Source organism: Heterocephalus glaber, unplaced genomic scaffold (assembly GCF_053883595.1).
Source record: "Heterocephalus glaber isolate CG9 unplaced genomic scaffold, H.glaber_assembly_v1.0 deba00001564, whole genome shotgun sequence".
Classification (NCBI taxonomy): Eukaryota; Metazoa; Chordata; class Mammalia; order Rodentia; family Bathyergidae; genus Heterocephalus; species Heterocephalus glaber.
In genome coordinates, this window is record NW_028258351.1 from 16,148,421 (window position 1) to 16,167,196 (window position 18,776).

At 51.7% G+C, this 18,776-nt stretch overlaps 1 protein-coding gene across 3 annotated transcripts in view; it reads left to right on the forward strand.

The window, feature by feature from the left end:
* The window catches only part of Spns3 (SPNS lysolipid transporter 3, sphingosine-1-phosphate (putative)), a 47,250-nt gene that overhangs the window by 9,911 nt on the left and 18,563 nt on the right, over positions 1 to 18,776 (forward strand). For all 3 annotated transcript variants that reach the window (XM_087191665.1, XM_013076757.3, XM_087191664.1), the window contains 6 exons: positions 1,091 to 1,227; positions 1,761 to 1,912; positions 2,579 to 2,645; positions 3,851 to 3,999; positions 4,794 to 4,946; positions 8,637 to 8,826. In XM_087191665.1, the coding sequence (XP_087047791.1) occupies positions 1,091 to 1,227; positions 1,761 to 1,912; positions 2,579 to 2,645; positions 3,851 to 3,999; positions 4,794 to 4,946; positions 8,637 to 8,826 (848 nt within the window). The remainder of the gene's footprint in view (positions 1 to 1,090; positions 1,228 to 1,760; positions 1,913 to 2,578; positions 2,646 to 3,850; positions 4,000 to 4,793; positions 4,947 to 8,636; positions 8,827 to 18,776) is intronic.

Here is an 18,776-nt window from a genome sequence, read left to right on the forward strand (position 1 = left end):
CCCCGGTACCAGGGGGAAAACTGCTGGTTTTGTAGATGAAAACTGGCCTAATTTCCACAATTGCATATAGCTTGAACCAACACCAGAGCTTGTCGTGGGGTGGGGGTGGGGGTGGGGAGCTGGAATCTGATCTGAGAAGAACCTGGACATTCATTGGGCTCAGGAAACGTCAATCATCTGTGCTCAGGGAATGGAGACGGCGTGGTGGGTGGGACTTTCCAAAGCCTACTGCCCTGGAAGCAGGGTGTGTGTGTGTGTGTGTGTGTGAGCGCATGTGTGTGCAGACTTGACTTTCTCCACCTGTCTGCTCTCCCAGCTCGGAGCAGTGACTTACCATCCCTCAAAGGTAGAGGAGTGTTTATTGAAAGTGCAGAAGTTGTGTGTGCACTTATCCGTGTAGCATGTGCCCAGTTTCCTTGTCCTCACAGACTAGCAGACACATTCATTAATCCAGTCTCCAATATTAGTAAAAGCTTCTTTTAAAAGATGGTATAGACATCACTATCAGTGTCTGGAGAATAATGTACCCACTTATGAAAACCAGCTACTTCCGAGCCTCCTGGGATCATTTCTGATTTGCTGTCAACGTGCTCATTTAAGCTGTCCTCATTTAAACTGTCCTCATCTGCTGGTGGAGGCAGGGCCCAGCCTGCAGAAGTGTGAGGGACAATCAGATCAGTCCCCGTGTCAGGCTCGTAGGGGTTGCATGTGCTTGTAAAGACAGGAAACGGCAGCCTGTCCACACGGGGGCTCCACGTTCACTTCTCATCTCCCCTTTTACACAGCCTGGGAGAGCGTGTGGGCTTTTCCAGTGCTGGGATGATGCTCAGAGAGGCTGCACAGTGAGCCTGTGGCAGAGTTGGGATTTGGCCCAGGCCAAGTGGCGCTGCACGCTGTAGGTTTTGAGTTGCCTGTTGGTTGAGGATTGTGACATTCACCTCATCTTTTCTTCCTCATGCCCTGGGCCCACTGCCAAGATGCCAGTTTGTGGTATCTAAGCCAGTTCCCTTCCAGGGTTTGTGGGGCTGTCTGCCCACCCATTGTCACTGTGCAGGGGGGATCCAGGCTGCCCCTTGTGTGTCTCCTCCAGTCTTCATTGGCTGCCTGCTGCTGTCTGCACCTGTGTTTGGCTACCTGGGTGACCGCCACAGCCGCAAGGCCACGCTGAGCTTTGGCATTCTGCTCTGGTCAGGGGCTGGCCTGTCGGGCTCCTTCATCTCGCCTCAGGTAGGTGCCCACCTCCTGACCTGCATCTGGGCTTCCTCCCTGATCTACCTCCCTCTTAGCTGATGGGGATGGTTCTGCCCTTTTTCTGGCCCAGGCTGACTCAGAGATTGCCCAGGCCTGAGCCCCCCAGATCTTCCTGTCAGACTTTCCCAACAGGAGGTTTCCTCTCTTGCATGGCCGTGGTTGCCCTTGGCTTCAGTTCCACCTGGTGTTGCTGGGGATGGGATAGGGCTGGGGTAACAGCTCCTGCCTTGGGGAACTGGCCTGGTTAAGCAAAAGACTCAGGAAAAGAGCCCCCTGGGTGTGGGGCAGGTGGTGGCTGCAGGCACCAGCAGGGGGCAACTGTGTGACTCTGGAAATCTGGGGTGGAGGAGATATCTGGGGGCCAAGTATCTGTAACCCTGGACCCCTCCCTTTCCCCGAGGGGCCTATGTTCTGAAGTCCTTTTGGTCCCTCTGATACATTCTCGGGTCCTTCCTTGCCCCGTGGCCAATTTCTGGAATTTACTGTGGTCTTGTGCCCATTTTGCCCAGTATTCCTGGCTCTTCTTCCTGTCCCGGGGAGTTGTGGGTACTGGCACAGCCAGCTACTCTACCATTGCGCCCACGGTCCTGGCTGACCTCTTTGTGAAGGACCAGCGGACCCGAGTGCTGGCCGTCTTCTACATCTTCATTCCTGTTGGAAGGTTGGTGTCCCCCCAGTCCCCCCATCCACTTCCCTCAGTAAACGGAGCCAGAAACAAGTCAGAACAGGGACTGGGCTGGGGTTGGAGAGGTCAAACCAGGAGGTCTGGGTCTAAATCCCGGCACTGCCCTTTCCTTGTCATGTCAGGTTACCCCTCTGAGCCTCAGTTTCCTTGGCTGCTAATGGGGACGTGTGGCCATGGGATGGGGCTGTGGGGAGGACTAGTGATAAGAAGGATGCCCCCACAGGTTAGTGTGCTCCCACTCCTGGAGGAGCAAGAAGAAATGTGGCCGGCTCAGGGAGGAGCTGGCCCTGGAGGTGAGGCAGGAAGTGTGTCAGGCCGCGCCCTGCACGCCTGGCAGGAAGGATGGAGAGGGGTTTAGAATCAGGCTCCTGAGCTCTGACCCAGGTTTCCTGACTTGGCCTGACTCAAATAGGGCTGAGCATTGGGCAGGAGGGGTGGGGCTTTTGGTGGGATATGTTTGTCCTCAACTGAGGAGGCAGTGGCACCATGGGGGCGGGGCAGAGGTCACCAGTGAGCTGACCAGGGGCAGTGGAATCTAGGTCTCATGGGGCTCATTCTCCTCAGCTCTGATCCTGCAGAGATCTGGATCCTGGGCAGGGGCACCGTTGCCCCCTGCTCATCTTCCTTGCCTCTCTGTTACAGTGGTCTGGGCTACGTGCTGGGGTCGGCTGTGACGAAGCTGATGGGGAATTGGCGTTGGGCCCTCCGAGTGAGTCTGGCTTCCTTTTCTTCCCTCTGCTTTCCCCTGGGCCGGCAGGGACTTTCCAGCTTCCAGTGGCCTTAGCCCCTTGGCACAGTACCCGGCGCCATAGTGGGTGTCAGATGTCTGCAGCTTTGGACATTTGGGGCCTCAGATGGAACACAGGCTATGGAAGTCGTGACCTTGGGTTCAAATCCCAGCTGCTGAGTTTATGAGCTGTGTGACCTCAAGTGAGGTGCACCTCCCTTTTGAGCTGGGGTTTGGCTGTCTGTGAAGTGGGGGCAATAAATGCTACCTATGGAGGCTTGAAGATTATTGAGATGAGGACTGGAAAGTGCCTTCTCCAGGGCCAGCACTCGGTAGGCTTTAAGGGCTGGAGGAAAAGGTTACCAGTGGAGCCAAGAGACCTGGGAAGATACCTGCTGGGCTGCAGCCACTGTTCACTCAGTCTTGGGCAGGGATGTGGGCCACTCAGGGGAGGAAGGGACCTGGTGGCAGAGGGGCTGAGGGTTCTGTCCTGTGTACAGATCTCTGCTAAGCTGTCTAGATGCTGAGGGAGCTGCCATGTGAGACTACAGCAGGCAGGATCAGGACCCGGAGGTGGGTTGGGCTTCAAGAAGGTCAATCTGGTCGGGCCATGCTGGCACACACCTGTGATCCCAGCACTCAGGAGGCTGAGGCAGGAGGATTGCCATGAGTTCGAGGCCAGCCTGGACTACACAGTGAGACCTTGTTGCCATAAAAGAAAAAAAAAGGTCAATCTGACTTGGCTTGACTGAGAGCTTTCTCATGGTCCCATCTATTTGAAGTCTGCCCCAAGGCAGGTAATGAGATCCCCACCCTTGAAGTATAGTCTGGGGGGCAGCCGGGGAGGACACTAGGGGAGGCCTGGTGTGGCAGATGGAGGCACAGACCAGGGGAAGGGCAGGTTAGGTCTTGGAGCAGCACGTACTCAGTGGTCAGAGTTCCCGTTCTCAGCCATCTCACTTCTGCCCATCTCAGTAGAGAAGCATCTATACTGGGTGAGGGCACCCCACTTCCTAGCAAGGCTGTACCCTCCGGGGTAAGGGTGCAAGGAATAGTAGTGTGTCCAGCTCTAAATATAAGCAGCACCTAGGACCCAGGGCTTGGACCTCAGGGTTCAGATACTGGCTGGTCTCCCCTGGGTCTCCCAGGCCACAGTTGCATGTGACCTTGAGCCTTCTTGTCCCCAGATCATGCCCTGCCTGGAGGTTGTGGCCTTGATCCTGCTCATCCTGCTGGTTCCAGATCCACCCCGAGGAGCTGCTGAGAGGCAGGGGGAGGTGACCGTTCGGGCCCTGAGGAGCAGCTGGTGTGAGGATGTCAGATACCTGGGGAGAAAGTGAGTGTCCCTGCACCCCAAGCCATAGAAAACCCCCAGTTCCCCAGCATGCCCAACTCTCCCTCTGCCTCCAGGAAGCCCTCCCTGGTTTTTCCATGTTCATTTCCCTCTTCCTTCTCTGAGCTCCCCTGACCTACTGAGATGCCCCTCTGTCACCTGGGACTCAGCCCCCATCATATCCCCATGTGACAGAAGTGTGGGCTGCTGGGGGGGAAGTGGCATGACCTCCAGCCTTGCCTCTGCCACCCTGAGACTTGGAGCCCTGCTTTCCTCATTTACCTGATGGGTACTTTTCCCCACCTTACTGCTTCTCTGGGCTGACGGGAGGATCCTGGGAGCTCAACACCACCTCTCCAAGCTTCACAGCAGTGCCCTGGACTCTGTCCCAGGCACGTGGGAAGCCAGGCAGGAGCAACTGCAGTCCCATGCCTCAGGGTTCACTGCAGTGTGGCAAATGACAATGCTTAGCTCTCTTTGTCCCAGAGCCAGGAGACTGGGACTGGGACTCTGAGGGCAATGGCGGCAGGCAGGAACAGGTTCCCAGAGAATATAATGTTGGGTTGGGGCCGCCAGGATGGGGAGATGTGGTCCTACAAGGGTGGAGCAGGTGCAGTGGGAGCCAGGCAGGGGAACTGGGTTATGGATGATGTCTCAGGGACGTCAGGGAGGCTGGAGTGCAGGGTGTTTCTTCGAAGGACCTGGAAGCTGGAGCCTGCATATCTGGTTGGGTGGAGGCAGTGGACCCCTTAGTCCTAGTCCTCTCTCTACCTCAGCCAGGTCTCTTTCTCTTACAGCTGGAGTTTTGTGTGGTCAACCCTCGGAGTGACAGCCATGGCTTTTGTGACTGGAGCGCTGGGCTTCTGGGCCCCCAAGTTTTTGTTTGAGGCCCGTGTGGTACATGGACTGCAGCTGCCCTGCTTCCAGGAGCCGTGCAGCAGCTGGGACAGGTGAGGGAGAGCAGTGGGGGACTCTGGGCACAAATTCTCAGGAGGTTGTGCACCTCAAACTCTGTCTTTCTGGACTTGTGGTGTGCTGTGATGACCACAGGGCTGGGGACCCAGTTGGCAGGCAGGAGGCCTGGGCTCTGGCCAGCTCTCTTGTGCTTTGTAGGCAAAATCCCAGTCTTCTACTATAGGGATGCTGTGGGGGTCCAGAGGGGACCGCAGGGGGAGGGGCCCTTCTGTGGGTCATGGGAGATGACAGAAGCTTTTTTTTTTTTTTTTTTTTTGCTGTACCGGGGATCGAACTCAGGGCCTTGTGCTTGCAAGGCAGGCAGTGGATCCACTGAGCTACATCCCCGGCCTTGACAGAAGTCTTTGGTAATGGCCCTGTGTCCTTTGGAGGGGCTCCTAATGCCTCTGAGAGGTCGCTCCACTTCCTGCCTGCAGACTGAGGCACTGGGGCCTCTGTGTCTCTGTCTCTGGGCTTTCATGAATGTGTTCATTAGTTCTCCAAGAGCCCAAGAAAAGCTGCTGGGAGGTGGAAGGTGGCCCTCTGCCCTCAGGGGATGCCCACCCCACACCCTCCCTGCATTCCTTCTGCCCTGCTGGGCTCCTCTTCTGTCTCCGCCACCTCCATCCCCATGCTCCAAAGACTCTGGGACCTCCTGACACTGAGTCGAGGCCATCTTTCATCTTGTCTCATTTGTCTGCCCTCCTTGTCCATCCTCTCTGCTTAGTACTTTTCCATTGCCTTGTGTCCCCTTGTCTGCCTTGATCCTGCCCTTCTGGATGCTTGGAGTTCCTTAGGGGTGCGGATCCTCGTCGTCCCCAGAGCCCCATTTTCTCCTGGGGCCTCAGCAGGTGGCATGGTTCTCTGTCAGCCACACCCAATTTACCTGCTCCTCCCCAGCCTCCCCTCTTGTCTCTACCTCACTCCCTGACACCTAGAGAGAGCTTTGCACAGTCTCCAGAATGTCCATGGCTTCTCACTTGTCTGCACCTTTGCTCCAGCTGTGTCCTCTGCCACTAGCTCCCTTTGCTTTTCTCATCATCACAACTTTCACATTAGTGCAGGCCCTGTGCCAGGCATTTTACCCAAAGAGCCCTCAGAGGAAGGCTTTCCTATTATTCCTGTGTTACAAACATGCAGATGGAAGATCAGAGAAGTCAGGTGACTTGTCAAAGGTCATACAGCTGAGTGAGAGAGCCACAATTCAAACCAGTGCAGCTTCAAAGCTGCTGCTCAGAAGCCCCATGTCCTGTGGCCTCTGGAGACTGCCTGTTGCTGGTGATTGACTTGAACATTGCTCCCACCACCTGGCAGGGGTTTGCTGGCACATAGTAGGTGCTCAGGGAAAGCTTTCGAATGGATGCGCGGAGTGAGACTGTGATGTTTGCTTGGCTCCACAACTAGACAGTTCTCTCTCTGGAGGCAAAGGTGCACTGAATCTTAGAAACCCTCTATCAACTGGAAAAAGTGGGGAGAAAACAGAACTCAGCTCCACTTCTGGCATCAATGGGCTATGCATTCTTGGTCAAGTCCCTCCCTTTTCTCCCACTCAGCTCTGCACAGACCAATGTGACAAACTGAAGGGGTGGGTTTAGTTTCTCATGACTCATATACTGAGTTGGCACAAACTTGGTAGTTTACAACAGAAATTTTTTTTCTCGTAAGTTTGGAGCTTTTAGTGGACCTGAATTAGGGTGTCAGCAGGGCCACACTCCTGGAGACTCTGTGGGAGAATCTGTTCCTCATCTTTTCCAGCTGCTGGTGGCTGCGGGCATTCCCTGGTTTGTAGCCACATCACTCCAATCTCTGCATCCATGGTTGCAAAGCCTTCCCCTTTTCTGGCTCAAGTCTCTTTGCTGCCCTCTAATGAGCACAGGTGTGATTGCATGCAGAAAAATTATTCTGTGTCAAGAGCTTTAATTGAATCACATCTGCAAAATGCCTTTTTCCATAGAAAGTCTTTGAGATTAGGACATCTTGGAATGTTGTTACTCAGCCCCCTCCCTCGAGTGGCAAAAGGATTTCAAGCTGGAGTTCTGCACAGAACTGATATACATTTCATGATCAGGACAGGCCCAGGGTATGGGCAGGGCCGGGGCAGAAAGCTACAGGGTACAGGGTTTTGGGCAGCCACAGGGAGAACTTCCAACTCTCTGAACTGAAGTGGCCCAGGAGAAGAGGCTGCATGGGAGGTACTGAGCTTCCCATCCCTGGGGGTGTGTAAGTGGGGCTGGAACAGCCACTTGCCGGGGCCATTGTGTAGGGGAGCAGTACAGAACTTATAGACCCGTAGGGACCCTCTTTCCCCTGAGAGTGTGATCCTGGGCAGGGCATGGTGTGGGGGAAGGGAGCTCAAAGGGCTTGGTGGCTGGGCCTTGTCCTCTGGTCTTGCCTCCTGCTCAGGGACCAGTAGCGGGGGCACTGGCCATGCTGCCTGTTTGAATAATCAATCCTACGTCTCGAAAAGGTCCTGAGAACCTGCCAAGGCCAGCTCAAACCAGGACTCAAAGGTGACTGACATTCATCCAGGATTGGGGTCACTTAACATGGCTGAGCTGGAGGCTTGCTGGGCTTGGAAGGCTGGGAAGGGTTGGTGAGGACTTTGATGCTGCCAAAATACACACATGCTTCCATCTGGTAGGAAGCTCTGTCTCTGCCCTTCACGGGCTCTGTGACCTCAGGCAAGTTCCTCCGCTCTCTAGGCTCCACCCTCTCTTCTACACACTGAGGGGATGGGATAGGGAATGAATGTGGGTTGGACATTTCACAGAAGATACTTAGAGCTAAGGGAGGTGGTTTTTGTGGTACTCAGTTTGTCAGTGACATCTTGCACTAATCACATTCTTAAATCCTGGGGGGAGATTTGGAGTAACAGCAGGGCTTCAGCCATCTCACACAGTTCTGGACTTGTTTAAGGGGATGTGGCCAGGAGGAGAAGGGTCTGGGACAGGTGGGAGCAACAGAGCTCAGAGCTAAGGGGACAGTATGGGCCAAGGCAGGGAAGCCAGAAAACAAAGGATGACTTTAAAGAATTCTCAGTTGTTTGTGCAGAGTTTGGGGGGGAGTGGAGAGGGGCAGCCACACAGGTCAGCAGGGGCCAGTCCCCCAGGGCATGAGTACTGGCCATGAGCTTGTGCTGAGGATAGTAGGGTGCCACAGAGGGGCAGGAAGATCCTGGCTGGCTTGGGGTTTCCAAGGGCTCACACTGCCATGGTCTCACTGTGCCTTTGATGTCAGGAGGGGCCGCTTGGGGGGAATGGAAGGACAGGATTCCAGGAGAGGTGTACACAAAGCCAGACAAGGACTGAGTATGTCACAGCAACTCAGTATACAAGGGTTCGCTTGCTCCGTTCCTCTTGAAAGAGAAGGCTGGGGCCAGAGTGTGACCCTAGATATAACTGAGGTTTCTGAGGGGGCAATTTTGGTTGGAGAGAGGGTAGAGATGGTCACTGGAGATGCAGTAGGCTGGGAACTGGGGTGCTGGGGTGCAGGGCCGGTCACTCACATGGGCAGTGGCATCCCCAGAGAGGGGCAGGAAAGGAGATGGGGTGGCAGGGAGAGAACATGGGACTCTAATCAGGCTCCTGAGGTCGCAGGAGTATCAGCTGGGGTGAGGTCTGGCTTGGTTGACCTGGGATTAGACTGGAGGAAGGGCTGACCAAGCCCTCTCTGCTCTCTCCCATCAGCCTGATTTTTGGGACCCTAACTGTTGTGACCGGCATCGTTGGTGTCATCCTGGGGGCAGAGGCTGCCAGGAGGTACAAGAAAGTCAACCCCCGGGCTGAGCCCCTCATCTGTGCCTCCAGCCTGCTGGCCACAGCGCCCTGCCTCTACCTGGCTCTCGTCCTGGCCCCATCCACCCTTGTGGCCTCTTATGTAAGTGAGGGCCCCTTTGGAGGCAGGTGGGGGACCCTCTTGTTACAGGCATGCACCATGCCAGATTGGTGATTGTGTCTTCTGGGGTCTTGTTATCCCCATTTCACAGCCGAGTAAGTGGAGGTTTACTCAGATTTGGGCCTCTAGGAAGGGACAGACCTGGAGTTTGAACCTATGCCTTTCTGACAGTACCACCTGTCCTCTGAGCTCCTGGTTAAGACTTTGATTTGGGATAATGGGATGCATCTGTTCCCAGGGAATGTCATGAGCCCAAGGAGACAGGGGAACTCTCCCAGGTTACAGGTGAGGAGAGTGCAGCCCCTGCTGGCCCTGCTTGAAGGGCGACAATCAGGGTAACAGCCAGTTTCCCAAGCCCCTCTCCCATCACATTCCTCCATGCGGCTCACATGCTGGCTGTCCCAGGGACACGGGCACTGGTACCTCCCAGCCTTTGCTGGTATCTGATCTCCCCACTAAGGGCACCATTCCCTCTCTGTGCACCCCCAAACCCTTCTCTTTCTGCAAGACCCAACTCGGAGGCTACCCGCACGAAGCTCCACAGACTGCCCTGAGCTCACTGCTCCTGCTTGAACGCAGCCTGTGTTTGGACTCCATACAGCTCCCAGGCAGGTGTGTGAGGTCTTGTCCCAGACAAGAAGCCCAAAAGATAAGGACCAAATCCCAAGTCTCCCTGTGTGCAGCAGTGTTCCCAGGTCCCCACAGCTCCAACCCTGCCTTTTCCCCCAAATGGGAAGGGACCACTGCTTCTGGGAAGATGGCACCAGCTCTGCCACAAGCAGGTGGGCTGGAACTTTCCTCCCTCCCTCCCTCCACTTCATGCCCTGGGCTCTGTGGCTGGATTGTGGAGTCCCCACCTCTATGGACTTGTGTACCAGGTTCCCTGGGGAGGCTGGATTTGGACTGCAAATCGACACTGGCTTTATTGTTCTCCCATCAGTCCAGACCCATGATCAGGTCTCATAGCCTTTCTAGTCACACTTGTGCACTAAAAAATCTGCTCTCATTTAAATCACAAGTTTGGCTCTAGTTCTGAATAAAGCTGCACCAGGAAGAGGGTGAGCCATCATCTGCCCCAGGCTCCTCTTTCCGTCTTCTGTGCCTGAAGCCACCACTGTGCTGATTCTGACCGCTCCAGAGCTGAGTGGTTGAGGAACGCGACTGGGAATGGCCGAGCATCACCTGGGTCTGGAGTTGTTTTTGTTGTCAGTGCCCTCCATGGCCGGACACTAGGCTTGGGAACACTTTTGTGTTTTGGAGGCCCCTAACCTGGCTGTAGCACCCCCAAATTCCTTTTCAATTGGGTGCTTTTGCCTCTGCAGGCAGCCAGGTGGGACTCCTTCTCATGACCATTGTGACTCTCCACACTGTCCATTCGCCCCTGGGATAAGCTAGGAAGGGCAGCCACCCCCACTGCTGCCCTCTCCCCTTACCCCACCCTGCAGACTGCCTCATCTGGCACCCAGCACTCCTGCTTCTCCAGGGACCATCAGGCCCCAGGGCCCATCCTCCCTAGATCCTCAGATGCCACATGACTGGTGTCAGGGTGGACGGAAGAAGTGATGCTTCTCAGGTGGCCCTAGGGTGTCCAGCCAGGGAAAAAGGTTGGTTTCCCTCCTGGTAAGCAGTGTCCTTTCTGGGGAAGGAGGTTGCTTGAAGTCCCTCACTCATTTTAGGAAGGGCCTCTTAGCTGGATGGTGGTGGATGCCTATAATCCCAGCTCACTGGGAGGCTGAGGCAGGAGGATCACAAGTCTGAGGCCAGCCTGGGCAACTTAGGGACTTAATGAGATTTTCTCTCAAAGATAAAAAATAAATGGCTCCCCTTACTTTAGAGCCTCCCCTGTGCAAGCTGGTACCCTTTCCCTGAACTGTCCTCAGCCTTGGGCTTCAGCTCAGTGGCCTGGAGAGAGAAGAGGCCTCCTGCAGGCCTTACTGAGTTCTCGTGACCGCTGTCATGGGAAGGTTTCTCCTTCCCCACTTGACTGGTTTGAAAACTAAGGCCCAGAGAAGGACAGACAAAACTCCAACCAATCCCAAGGACACCCAGTCTGCGTCCTTCACCTAGTGCTGCCCCTTGTCACCTGGGTGGGAAACAGCTGCCAAACAATGGCACTAAGAAATGCCTTCATGCTCGTTGACTGGGTTGGTGGGGGACTGGGATGGCGTTTTCTGGCTGGTAAGAGCTGGTGGGGGCTGATGGGGCCCCACCTCACAGGACATTGAGCCCCAGGCAGATGGAGGCCCCATCAAAGGCCTGTCACCCCCATCAGCCAGCTGGAGTGCAGACCCCCTGCCAGCCCTACTTCTGCCACTGTCTTGGTTGGCTCCAGGAGGCTGCTTTTTGGCTGTGTTTCGGGGACACAGCTGTCCCCCACCCTGCAGTCTGGCGCATCTCCAGATCTAGAAATGACATTGCGTCTTGGCCGCCAAAGCCACTGGAGAAACTCCTCTTGGGCCTGCCTGTGTTGGGGGCCAAAGTTGGGGAGGGTGGGTGGGCCAGGAGGTGCCCATCATCCAGCACTGGAGAGGCGCTTGGCCTGCAGGGCACCCAGCAGCGCTGCGCCCACAACCAGAGCTCCAGCCTCCCACTCCGCGGCTCTGGGCCTCTGTGATGCTCTCAGAGGCTCTGACCTGAGATTCACTCTTCCCCCACCAGCCGTCATTTACAAAGCCTTTGCATCTACCCTCTCCTGCCTAACCCCTCCTCCCTGCCCCTGCTCATGCCTTGTCTTTCTCCAGCCCTGCCCTAGAGCTACCTTCCTGCTTACCTGTCAGACTCTGCTCTTTCCATACTGCTCACAGTGGTGAGCTTTCTGATACCAAGGACCTTCTTTGCTCAAAAGGCCTTGCATGGCTCCCTAGCATCTCTGGATTTAGGTCCAACTCTTTGTCTTAGGATTCAAAGCCCGTCATGAACTACTCTGACAACCTGCCTGACCTTTTGTGTCTGTGCAGTCCCACCCTGCAGGACCCACGCTGATTCCCTCCTGGACATGCCCCATGCTCCCTCCTCCCCACTCCCCCAGCCCCACTCCCTTCGCCTTATGCCCAGATCATTCCAGGCCTTCAAGGGCCTGCCCCACACTGTCTTTCCACGTAGTCTTCCCTAATTGCTGGCCTGGCCCTCTGCCCCATCCTTAGTCTATCTTCCTTGGGTTATTTCACTCTGAGTCTTTTCCCAGCCCCAGTCTGGTTCCTGCCTTTCTCAGCACACTGGCCCCAAGCACACTGGCCCCAAACTGACATGGGGAAGGTGGAGGTAATCGATGCTTGTTGAGTGAAGTCAAATGACAAGCTATTTGTATTCATGTATTCATTCAGCAGATACTGAGAGTTGATTCTGTGGCATGTCAGTTTAATTGCTGCAGATGTAGCAGTGAATAAAACAGTCCAAAATATCTCCGTCCTTAGGGAGCTTACTTCTACTTGGGGAGATAGACAAGCAGGATATGTAAGTAAAATTCATAATATTTCAGATAATAAGTGCTTAGGAGAAAAGTAGAATGGGGAAGGGAAATAGGGATTGTATAAGTGTTGGAGGGAGAGGGCTGCAATTTTATATAGTGTGGCCAGAGAGGGGTCATTGAGGAGGTGACTAGTATTATTATTATTGTTGTTGTTGTTGTTATTTTGAGATAGAGTCTCGCTATATAGTTCAGGCTGGCCCTGAACTCACTAGGTAGCCCAGCCAGGCTGGCCTTGAACTCAGTGATCTTCCTGCTTCAGCCTCTCAAATCCTGGGATTACAGGCGTGCATCACCATGCCCAGCTTTAGTTATGATTTTTGCATTGCTGGAGCTCAGACACAGGGCCTTGCATGTGTTAAGCAAGCTCTTTACTGTTGAGCCTCATCTCTAGCCTCAGAGTGTTATCACTGAATGAAGACTTGCAGAGGTGAAGGAGTGAATTGCATGGATACTTGGGGGGACAGTGTTCTAGGAAGAGGGAACTGGAAGCCCTGAGTCAGAAGTGTGTCTGGGTGTGAGGAAGAGCAAGGAGGCTGTGGTGGTTAGTGAGGAGAGAGAGAATGAAGGAGGGAGGTGAGGACAGAGGGGAGATGGGGCCAGGTCACATAGAGTCTTGTGGACTTTGGGTGGAATTGGCTTTTACTGAGGCTGAGGCTGGGTTTTGTGCTAAGAAGCTGGAGACGTGGCTTTTGTCTTTTGCACCTGTCTTTTGCGACAGTCATGTGTTTGTCTTTCAGTCTGTTACTGTAGTGTATTGTGATTGATATATGTGTAACAAACCTTGCATTCTTGCGTTATTCCCTTTGGTCATGATATATAATCGTTTTTATATGTGGCTGGATTTGCCTTGGTGGTATTTTGTTGAGGATTTTTGCATTTATATTCACAAGGGGATATCGTTGAGCTTAGGAGATAGATGTAGACATGGATATAGATATAGATTTGCATCTACTTTGGTGAGGTCTTTGGTTTTGGTATCAGGGTAATGTCCTCAGACTGAGTTGGCAAGTTTTCCTTCCTTTTCTGATTTTTGGATGAGTTTGTGGAGGATTTGTGTTAATTCCTCTTTAAACATTTGGTAGAATTCATCCGTGAAGCCATCTGGTTCTGGGCTTTTGTTTGGGGAAAGTTTTTTGATTACAAACTCAATATTTACTTATTATAGGTCAATTCAGATTTTCTGTTTCTTCTTGAGTCAATATCAGCAGTTTGCATTTTCTAGAAATTTGTCCATTTAATCTGGGTTAACATAATTTCTTGGCACCAAATTGTTTATAATAATCCTTTTGATTTCTATAAGGCAGGTAGCAATGTCCCTTTTTTCATTCTTAATTTTATTAATTTGATTTTTCTTTCCTTTTTTTCTTGTCAGTTTAACACTAAATGTTTGCCAATTTTACTGATCTTTTCAATGAACCAACTTTTGATTTCACTGATTTTCTTCATTGTTCTTTCTCTCTCTCTCTCTCATTCACTGGGGATTAAACCCAGGACCTTAACACTGAGATACATCCCCAGGGATTTTTTATTTTTTATTTTGAGACAGGGTTTTATTTACTAAGTCACTAAGTTGCCCAGGCTAGGCCTGAATTTTCCATCCTCCTGCCTCAGACTGGTAATCCCAGACTTTACTACCATGCCTGGCTTCTCCATTATTTTTCTATTATTGACTTATGTTTAATAGAATCACCCAGGCTACCTATTGAGAGTCGACTAGGGTGAGGGCTAAGGAAGAAGCATAGAGAAAAGTCAGGATGCTCTTGCTATAGTGCAGGTAAGGGCTGTGGCATGTGAAGCAGGTGTGGCAGTGGAGGTGGGGAGTAGTGGTTGGAATGTGCATATACTGGGGGGAATATGAGAGCAACCACCACATATATATATATATATATATATATATATATATGGTGTAATAAAATAGAGAATATTTACATTTTTAAAATTTCGTATAATAAAAGGCACACTGCCGTTAACCCCCCTCAAAACACTCCCCTTCGCTTTGAACATACTCGATTGTTCTTGCCACTTTCTGAAGCAGTTTTGGAAGTCTTCTTTCATGAGTGTCTTAGCTGCACTGTTGTGCCTGCTTCTGTATCTTGAATCGATTCAAAGTGTTTACCTTTCATAGTCATTTTGACTTTGGGAAGAGCCAGAAGTCACACAGGGCCAGATCCAATAAATAAGATGGATGAGGACACACTGTAATGTTTTTACCAGCTTAGCTTTCCATTGGATGGCACACAGCAACAGCATATGCTGTAATTTTTTATCATATCTTGTAAAGACAAGAAAGAAAACTTCCAGAACCACTTCAGAAAGTGGGAAGCGCAATGGGATAAGTGTGTTCAAAGAGATCGAGAGAGTTTTGAGGGAAATTCATGGTAATGTGTCTTTTACTGTAATAAATTTTTTAAATGTAAATATTCATCAATCATATTGTATGTGTGCGTGTGTGTGGTACAGGGCTTTCACAATGAGCTACACCCCCAGCTTAAAAATTTTTTTTTCCATTTAACTTCACAGTTTATTTTCACTACCTTGGCTGGGGAAAGGAAGGAATCCCCAGCTACAGAATTGCACAATTCTGTTGTCTTCAGACAGAGCAGGGTGGAGGTTCTAATTCTCATTGTTGAGAATATGGATCAGAGTCAGAAGAGGCTGAGCACTGCTGCTGGGAGACAGACTGGAAGCAGGTGTGGAATGGCCCACAGAGGGTTCATGTTACAGGGCGCCCATTCAGTTGCCCCACGGATCCTGCGTGAAGATTGCTGGCAGGGTGGCACACAGGCTGCTCGACAGAGATGGGCATGCCACAGCTCTGGGCTGACACTCTGGAGGTTGATCAACAGCATCTTCCCAGAGAGGACCTGAGAGGTCACGGTCCTTCCATCTATATCCCAGGATCCTGCGCAGCACCTCTACTTAAGGACATGGTAAAGGTTGGCTCCTTAGTCTCTCATTGGCCTCACAAATAGTCCAGTATAAATTCTGCAAGCTTATCAGCAAGCATGAACACTTTTTCCAACTGTTCTTTATGCCCCTCTGACAGAGACACTGGGCAGTTGGTCATGACACTACATGATTCTTCTTCACTCAGATATATAACACACGTTTTGGAAATTTCCATTCTTGAAGGAAGCTCTAGATTTCCTGGCTACTCCATGGTTGAGTGAAATGGACTGTCCCTGGTTCTTGTTTTGCATTTCTCTCCTTTTGTGCCTGAGTATTTCTGGAAGTTTCTGTCCAAAGCACTACTTTTTTCCTTCTATTCCTGTGTTTCCTTGTTGGAGTCTTTGCTACAGCCAAAGAACCTGGTCCTAATGGAATGAAGAGGGTTGGGATGTGCCTGGTGTAGAGATGCCCTTGCTCCTCTCTGCTTCCCAAGGTCTGAAAAAAATTGTTCTTTTATTTTTAGATAGTTTTGTTAAGTTCCCCGGGCTGGGCTCAAACTTGTAATTTTCCTGCCTCAGCTTCGCAGATTGCTGGGATTACAGGCTTGCACCACCATGCCTGGCTTATAGCTTTATCTTGAAGGTAGAGTTATCAGAATTTCCTAGTAGTTTTGATGTGGGATGTGAGAGAAAGAGTTAAAGGTGAGTTCTTGGATGTTGGCTTGAACTTCTGGAAAGAGGGAGAGGCCATTAACTGAGCTAAGAAAGTGAACTAGAGTCGCCTGTTAGGGGAAAACAACAGCCTGGTCTTGTATGTTCTGAGTTTGTGGGAAGTTAACATCCAAGTGGAAATGTTGGTAGAGAGCGAGATGCAGGGGCCTGAGGCCCAGGGGACATAGTGGTGGGGGTGGCTGCCCACCACCATGATGAATGTCATTAGGTTTTGGGGTGCTAAGGAAGTCAGCATTAGAAAGGGTATCCAAAGGGGGATGAGAAATTGGCTTTTGTTAGACTTCTATTCTTTCTGCATGTCTGTGCATGAGTGTGCCTCTACATATGCATCAGGGCACGCAGATTATGGTATGGGATGAGTGTGGCCGAATATAGCTTTTCTCCTACTGCTTTTGTGACTGTAATTGCCTTGCCTGGGAAGGAAGGGTTTTTGGTGGCACAATATGTCTGCTCCTGAATTTCCTGATGTAGGGACGAAATTATGGTTCATGTTTCATGGACACAAAGTTTTCTGGCATATGAAGTCTAGTCTGGGCCCTCCCAGGAGAACCCAGCCTCAGTGACCCACCTGCAGGCCTGGAGGGTTCTGTCTCTTCCTTCTTTCCAGTCCTCTTGGCAAGGGAAGTGGACTTCCCAGCTGCTAATTAGTATCTAGACACACACACAGTGGGTCCTGGCTCAACACCTCTTTCCTTGGCCTTCTTCCCAGAGCTGCTGCCCTTCAGAAGAGAAGAGGTTTGTACTCAGGGCAGGGACCGAGCCCAAGACAAGGGCTCCACCATCACTGCTCTGGTGGCTGAACAGGGGCACAATCTCCCATCAGGTGGGCTTTGTGTTCAAGATGGAAAGGCCAGAATCAGCACATTGAGGAGTCTGAGTGACCTGAATGTCACTTTCACTTACCAACTATGTGACCGAGGGCAAGATCTTGACCTTGCTAACCCTTAATTTTCTTAGCCATAAAATGGGAGGGTACAACCTACCTCTTGATTTTCCTGAAAAGATAAATGAACTTTTGAGCCTGTTTGAGTTACTATGGTTGTGTAACACAGCTTGGTGGTTCAAAACAACAAAAATATTTGTTTTGTGCACAGATTTTTAGTTTGGGCAAGGTTCAGCTGGGGGCAGGAAGGGATAACATCTTTTTTTCACTTGATGTTATCCAGTCAGGATGAGGCTACCAGGATCATCAGGGCCTGGTGGTTGATGCTGGCTACTGGCTGAGAACTTAGCTGGAGCATTTGGCTGGAACACTTGCCCACAGTCTCTCCATGTGGCCTGGGCTTCCTCACAACATGGTGGCCAGATTCCAGGGACCAGCCTCTTGAGACAGAAAGTCAGGTGAAGCCATATTTCCTTGTATGACCTACCTGAGACAGTCACCTTTGAAAGTGACAGTTTTGCTGCATTCTATTCTTTGCTTGAGCTACAACTTCCTCCTAGGATGCAGGGCAAGGAAACAGACTCCGTATTTTGAGAGGATGAGTGATCTGAAGGAGCATATGGGACTGGGAATATTGTAGTGCCATCTTTGGAAAGGACAGCCTGCCATTGTGCCCTGGGGACTCCTTGTCTCCTGTGCTCTGTGTCTAGTCAAGTCTGACCCTGCAGGGCATAGTGTCTAGCACATGGCTGGAAGCCCACAAGGTATGGGTCTCTAGTTCCATGCTGCTCCTCCGGTCTCACAGTTGAGAAGCCTGGAAGTCAAGTGAACACCTTCAAACCCTACTTGTTCTCCTAGGCTGAGGGAGAAGACATGTTTACCACCTCAGGGCACAGAGGTGAGGCCATGATGATATGGCAGTGAAGCAGTTCTCAGCCAGAAGGATCAAAAATGTTCATTCCTTTGTTAAACATGTCCCATCTACCTCCTGCATATCAGTACTGTTCCACGTTCTGGGGGAACAGCATTGAACAAAGCAGGCAATGATATGCATGGGATAAAATAAACCAATAATACATTAGACTGGGATGAATTCTGGCCAATCACAGAGCAGGGAAAGGAGATGAGAAGGGCAACAGGTATAGTGCAAGGGGACAAGGTTGGCCTCACTGTGACAATGACACTTTAATAACAACCAGAGGCAAGCAAGGAAGGAGCCAGGTAGTTGTGTAAAGTGAGGAAGAGCCCTCCATGCAGAGGGGATAGCAAGTGCAAAGGGCCCAAGGGAGAGGGCATGGTTGGAGGAAGTGTGGCTGGGATGGGGTGAACCAGGGAGGAGGAGGGCACATGAGGCCATATGGCAGTGGGCCAGGGGGGTGCAGATTGTGCAGGGCCTCTGTACATCTAATGACTTTGACTTCAGATGTGAGAGAAATGGAACACTTTTCAAGGGTGTCTATCCTGGAAGTGAACTGATCTAATTTCTGGTGTGTATCAGGTGTCTATTGCTGTGTAACAAATCACCTCAAACCTCAGTGGCAGAACACAACTGTTTATTGTTTCCTTTGACTCTGAGGTAGGCAGGTCCATTCCTTTGCTGGTTTTGCCTTTGTGGCCACCTTGACTTGGAAGATCCCCAGAAACATGGTGCCTTGCTGATGTCTGGCTGTTGGCTGCAGCTCCTTGGTTCTCTCCATGTGGATTTTCATCCTCCCTCAGGCCAGACAAGCTTTCTTCAAGTCAGTCTCAGGGCAGCGTTCTGAGAGCAAAGTGGGAGCCCCAGAGCCTCTCAGGCCAAGGCCACAAACTCAAACAGAGTCTCTTTTGCCTTCTTTTATTGGGCAGGGCAAGGTGTAAGGCCAGCCTAGGCTCAGTGTAGGAAGGGACAGTACAGCGATGTGCATATCAAGTGGTGTGAATAATTGGGACCGTTTCGTGACTATTGACCATGTGATTTAAT